This window comes from Malurus melanocephalus, unplaced genomic scaffold (genome assembly GCF_030028575.1).
Source record: "Malurus melanocephalus ecotype Western Australia unplaced genomic scaffold, MMel_1.1 scaffold_903, whole genome shotgun sequence".
NCBI classification, from domain to species: Eukaryota; Metazoa; Chordata; class Aves; order Passeriformes; family Maluridae; genus Malurus; species Malurus melanocephalus.
In genome coordinates, this window is record NW_026624135.1 from 152,276 (window position 1) to 158,839 (window position 6,564).

The window sequence follows — 6,564 nt, forward strand, 5'->3', positions numbered from 1 at the left end:
AGGAACTTCTCCCTAAAGGAACAAACCCCCCTGGCAACCCCACACCCCATCCCTGCCCACTCCAGGTACTCACAGCCAAATGCAGCCCAGCTCGCATGAAAAAATAGAGAGATTTTGTTGTACTCGTGTGAAAAAATAGGGAGATTTTATTATAAATTTCAGAAAAATGAAACAAACGACAAAAAGGCAGCGTTGAACTGGACCTGCTCCTCAGGGACACAGGGAATCAGGCACTCTGCAGCCCCAGAGGGTCGGGGTGCACCGTCAGGCTTCTTGGTTTTCCTGGAAAAGAAATTTTCCCTATTGCAGTGCCTGCCCTCGGTGCCATGGGGCACAAACCAACCCCCCCTGATCCTCTTCTCACCCTCCCCTTCCCTGCAAGCCCAACAGGGCAGCAGCTTCCTGGGAATGAGGAGGGAATTTTTGGGATCAGATGGGAGCAGAGGGACCCCACGGGGAAGCTGCTTGTGGTGAAGAATCACCCAAAAATCCTCCACGTGCCAAATACCCGGGCCAGGGAGTCACAAAGGGCTCGTGGCAACCTGCTGGTGGTGGCCAGAGGTGGCACAAGGGGCTCAGCTGGCCCTGCTGTCACACCCAGGCCATGTCCCTGTGCCCTCCAAGCCTTTCCCGTGGCACCAGTGCCATGCAGAGCTCTGGGACAAAAGCTCAGAGCTTGGGGACATCCTTGTGACACTCTGAGGGTGGCATTGTCCTGGGAATCCTCACCTCGTCCTGGGACGAACTGGTGTCACCAGTTGTGCCATCGTCCTGCTCGCTGCCATCCGTGCTGCTCCCAGCGGCTCCGGGCTGCTGGGCATCACAGCTGGCCACATCTGGAGCATCTTCTCTGCTGCTGGCCACATCTGGAGCATCTTCCCCACCACTGGCCACATCTGGAGCCTCTGCTGCCGGCTCCGAGGGCAGCACCGAGCCCTGAGGGTGTGGGACAGAGGGACAAGGTCAGAGCTCAGCTCCAGGGAAGGGCAGCACCGAATCCATCGGAGATTTATGGAATTCAGGCTTGGAGCAACCCCAGAGCTGCCTCCTCCTGCAYCCCSGGGGAYAGGGGAYACMCATYTGGGGCTCTGGRTGATCCCAGGAKTGYCTGCTGTCCCCGGGAWTGGGGCAGGAACACCCACCTGGCCATCCAGGGGCTCGGGGCCGGCGATTCCCCCCTGCTCCTCCAGCTCCAGGTCGGTGTCGTTGTGGGAGCGGTACTCATCACTGTCCGACTCCATCTCCGAGGGCTGGGGATGAGAGAGGCAGAGGGGTGGCCTGAGAAAGGGACACTGCGGGGAAGGACAGTGCCATCCCATTCCCATGGGAGCTGCAGCTGAGGGTGACAGCGACAGGAAGCACAGGGAAACTTTGGTGTTGTGGGACAGGGGACACCATTCCGGGACGGGTGACACTGCTCAGGCAGTGCCCAACTGCTCCTTGGTCACCTTTAAAGTGTGGAGAGGGCAGGAAACCTCCCCAGACCCCTCCTCAGGGACACTCCCGGCATGTTCTAGCTCCACAGAGGCCAAACCATCTCCAAATCGCTCAGCAGCCCCAAAATCCCACCTCGTACGTGATGTCCTCGGAGTCATCCTCGGGCAGATCCCKCTCCAGCACCTCAAACCAGCGCTCCTGCTTCTCCAGAGCCACATCGTCCCTCTTCCTCTTGCAGGCTTTGCCGGCGGGGTTGATCAGAGCCTCCCGGACCTCTGCAGGAATTCCCAGCGATCACCACAATCCCCACAAACCACCCCAAAGGCATCGCCTCGCCCATTCCACGGGAATTCCACACCCCAGCTCTTACCCTTGGACATGTTGCCGTGGCCCCAGTCGGTCGGGACGTAGCCCAGAAAGTTCTGGATGCTGGTGGGGGTCACGGAGAGCAGGAACCGTAGGAGTTTTCCCCGGCGTTTCCTGGCGTGGAGCCCCGGCCGGGCAGGGGACCGGGATGGGGGATGGACTCTGCTCCCGATTGTCCCCACCGGGAACACCAACCCCAGCCAGCTGGATGCTTTCTGAAGGAGCTTCAGCTGCAAAGAGAGGTCTGTCAGAACCTGGGAGAACTTCAAGGGATTGAAATCCTCGGGGAAAATAATTAAATCCTGCTCGGTCTCAAGTGTGGAGCCAAAACTGGGACCAGCTTCAGCCAGGGAGAACAGGAGCTGGGGATTGTGCTTCATCCCCAAAACCCTCCTGCTTCTTCTCGCCCAGGGAAGGGGGAAATGTGGTCTGACAGCAGAAAGGGAAAAAGGCAAAGCCAAACAGGAGAAAAAAGTGGGTAGGGATGCATCAACATGTAGGAGACCTTCCAGGTGATTAAAATCCTTGTCTTTTTAGGATTTGTCTTTTAAAAGATGAAGGGAAAGCCTTAAGCTCTGCTCTGTCACAGTGTGGAGCTGGGATTGGGAGCAGGGAAAACAAAACCTGGTGGATTTGGCTTCATCCCCAAAACCCTCCCGCTTCTTCTGGCCCAGGGAGGGAGGGAAATGTGGGTGCTACAGCAATCGAGAGCAGAAGGGGAGAAAGGCCAGGCCAGACAGAGGAGAAAAAAAACTGGGATAGAAAGGAAAGCAGAGGAAAAATCATAGACCAGTTTGGCTTGGGAAAGACCTTAAAGCTCATCTCATCCCCCCCCTGCCATGGCAGGGACACTTCCCACTGTCCCAGGGTGCTCTAAGCCCCGTCCAGCCCAATATTGGGCACTGCCAGGGATCCAGGGGCAGCCACAACTGCGCTGGGAAATCCATCCCAGCCCCTCCCAGGGAAGAACTCCATCCTAATATCAATAATGTGAAAAGACTAGGGAAAAGAAAGGAAAAAAAAAACCTGGCAAAAAAAAAACCCAAGGAAGTGTCACTGTCGAGGTTTGAAACTCCCCTCCCCAGCCCCAGCCTCACTCACCGGGTATTTGACAAAGCTGAGCTGAAGGATCTGGCCCAGGATCCTGCTGGGGAAGGAATCGCTGCTGCTGGGTGGCCTCACCTGGACAGAGGGAGAGAAAGGTCAGAGAGTCCAGTCCAGCCCTGGAGAGCCCCCAGAAGCAGAATAACCCCGTCAGACACGGACCTGCTCTGGGCTGAGCTGTCCCTGCTGCTCCATGGACTCCAGASTGGACACAAACCCGGTTTAGAGCCCTCTGCCTCTTCAGGGTATTTATAGGGCCGGGCCCATCTGCTCCTCGTTACCCTGACGAGCCGCTGGCCCCGCTAATTGGTGGGGCAGCCCCGAGCCCTCGGGCGGTATCAGCACYGGGGTCTTAATTAAGTGCCCTCAATTAGCGGCTCATTCTCCCTCAGTCGCAGGTCTCTTCCCGGGGGAGGTCAAGGCTTCGTTCCCCAAACCCTCCCACTTCTTTTATTTTATTACTTTATTTCTACTTAAGTATTTTAATTTTGGCCAGAATAAAAGAAAGGAAAAAAAATCCCCCAAGTAGAAAATCCCCAAGAAAGTGTCACTGTCGAGGTTTTAACCACCTATAAATAATTTCATCCAYACATAGCCCWGGTGTGYARAGACAATAATTCCATGAGACAGGAATCCCCCGCTCCTGAGGAAGGCCAGAAAAACCGGGAGGGTTTTGGGGATGAAGCACAATCAAACAGGTCCTGGTTTCCCTGGTCCCAATCCCAGCTCACGCAGGGGCAGAGCAGAGTTTAAGACTTTCCCTGAGGGTTTTGAACACCTGGAAATTCTCCCAGGTGCTGGTGAACCTCTCTTTGCATCTGGTGCAAGGAGCTGAAGGTGATGAAATGCCAGAATGTGCCCTAGTGAGTGCCCCAGTGCTGGAAAATACACCAGTCAAAATTTTTTCAAATATAATTTTAGTGAAGGGTTTCGTTCGCCTTTGCCCCCGAGAAATGGAATTTGGAGTTTTCTTTCCACGGCAAAAATTTAAAGTTTTCTTTCCTTGTTACACCAGGTGAGGCCTGATGGGCTCAACACCCGAACAGACTCGGAGGAGCACCAAAGATAAGGACAATCAGTGACCATCAGTGGCCATTAACGGAACATCAGCTCCAAACCTCACCCCCAGTGCGGTCTGAGATACCCGATCTGGGAAAWGAGAGATAAGAACGAGGGCCTAATTAGCATGGGAGGAGAAAAAATCCAGAAGGAAACCAAATATTGAGAATTATACAACATGAACGTTGTAGCGATGAAGTTCTCTGGGTTTTGACTGCGTGAAGTTTGGGGAAAATATTGTAGAATTTCTGTGTCTCTACACACCCGGGCTACGTGTGGGTGAAATTATTTCTGGCCAGAATGAAGTAATGCCTTGACTCTCTGACACTAAAATGCTGGTGGAAATTTTTTTATTTTATTTTATTTTTTATTTTATTTTATTTTTTTTCTCGCAGTTTCGGTGACCCTGGGATGGCAGAAGCTGCACCCCCGTTGAGGGGAGGCCCCTCTGCACCCCTCCTGCTCTGTGCCCGCGAGGAGATGAAGCTGCTTTTCCTTCCTGCCTCACTTTCCGCCCCAAACCCGCTGTTATCCCCGCGATAACAGAGGAGCTTCCTCAGCTGGGTGACAGCGACAGCGACAGGAACCCACTGTCAGCTCGTCCTTGCCCCGCGGCACGGGGGGAAAGCAAAGCGGCTTCATCCCCCTCATCCTCCGCATCCTCCCATCCTCCGCATCCTCCTCGTCCTCCCATCCTCCTCATCCTCCTCATCCTCCTCATCCTCCTCATCCTCCTCATCCTCCTCATCCTCCTCATCCTCCCATCCTCCTCATCCTCCTCATCCTCCTCATCCTCCTCATCCTCCGCATCCTCCTCATCCTCCCACCTGCGCGATGAACAAATCCCTTCCCCCCGGCCTGGGCACCGCCCGGGGCTGCTCCCCCTTACTGGGAGCCTCCGGGAAATCGAGTGGACCGGAATTTTCACCGACGGGAGCTTTGCTAGACAGAGCTCAAGTGTTTGTCTTGCACCTGGTGCCGGCGGCTGCTGACTCACCCCGCGGAGCTCCGGCCCCTCTCGGTCGCCTCGTGGGTGACAGCGACAGTGACAGCGACAGCGACAGTGCCGTGTCCTCGCCTGGCCCCTTCCCGTGCCCAGGAAGGCGCTGAACCCCTCCAGGGACCCGGCGCTGGCGTCACCGCGCGTCACCACCAGCATAAATGGCCAGCGCTGCCCAGGGAGCCCTCGGGCCACCATGTCCCTCTGCCAGGGCACCCTCTGCCCGGCCGCGCTCCGGGACAGGAGATCCAGCGATGTTTTCTTCCACGTGGTGACCCCCGAGCGCATCCCGCAGTTCATTATCCCGTCCCTGGACATCCACCAGAAGCGGAGATGCTCAGGCAAGGAGGTGGCACAGCTGGACGGGGTGGCACGGCTGGAGGGGGTGGCACAGCTGGACGGGGTGGCACAGCTGGAGGGGACAGCTCGGAGGAGCAGCTGGGAGCCAGCGGTGGAGGATGAGCCCGGCTCCAGCCCATCCCGGTTTAACTCTTCCCGCTCCGCCCCGGACCCCACAGCCTGGGCGGCTCTGTCCCTGCCGCACCTCCCCAAGGTCACCACCCCGTACGGTTTTGTCACSCTGGGCCGGAGCCCGCAGGTCACCAGCGAGGAGGCGTTCTTTCACTCGGGTCGCAGCTGGCAGGAGGAGCCGGGGTGCTGCGGACACCCCGGGGTCCCTGAGGGGCGCTCCGCCACGGGAGGACACCGGAGGGACCGCACTCAGCAGCCGGGTCCCMGTGRCAGCGGTGACAGCGGTGACACCGGTGACGGAAGCAGCGCGACCCCAGCGGGGCTTCCACCGCCCAGATGTGCCAGAGACACCCCAAAAACAGCGGCTCTGGGAAGCCGAGGGGCAGAGAGGAGGGACAGGAGGCTCCTGGGGGTGGGCTGTCCCAGGAGCAGCTCCAGCCCSGAGCTCCCCGCGGCGACAGCAGGGAAGAAATTGTTCCAGAGGATCCTCAGGAGGCATCTCGCCCACCCTCGGGGGGTCTCACTCTGCACTGACCCTGCGGAGCAGCTCTGAGGAACTCGGATTCCCCGAAAATGTGGGGGAAAGGGGCTGCTGTGAGGGCTCGGCCGTGAGGAGCGCGGTGTCACCTCCCCGGGCGTGACAGAGTGAGGGGACACTGCCCATCGCACCGGGTACGGCTGGGGAGGGACACGGCGATGCTGGGGGGCTGCGGGTTTGTGACTGTTCAGGGATCGGAATAAAAGTGAAAACATTTCGGCTGAGCTGTCCTCTCCTTTCTCGTGCCCGTGCCAGCGCTCAGGTGTCACCAGGGTGTTTGGTGACCCCTGCACCCACTCGTGTTGTGCCCCCAGGCTCAGCAGCTCCTGAGCTCAGAGCGGGTTCAGATCGCTGACCCTGCTGGAATGCAGAGCAGGGGACACTCTGAGCCGCAGGAGCTGCAGCAGGACAGGACAGCAAAGTGACCACATCCACTCTGTGGCCACTGGCCAGCTCTGTGGCCATAACCTGGGGGGTTTGAACGCGTCAGGGCCCCTGCCCCAGCCTTGCAGGAGGGACCCCTGCTCCAGCACCCAGCAGCTGTCCTGAAACAGTGACCCCTCCCCATTCCAGAGGGTGAATTTTCCAA

The 6,564-nt window shown here is 57.9% G+C and overlaps 1 protein-coding gene across 1 annotated transcript; it reads left to right on the top strand.

The window, feature by feature from the left end:
• Nucleotides 1-5,122: 5,122 nt before the first annotated feature.
• Nucleotides 5,123-6,175, top strand: LOC130585512 (C2 calcium-dependent domain-containing protein 4B-like). The gene has a single exon (XM_057386050.1). The coding sequence runs from the start codon at nt 5,163-5,165 to the stop codon at nt 5,988-5,990; it is 828 nt and encodes a 275-aa protein (XP_057242033.1). The 5' UTR covers nt 5,123-5,162; the 3' UTR covers nt 5,991-6,175.
• The last annotated feature ends 389 nt before the right edge of the window (nt 6,176-6,564 follow it).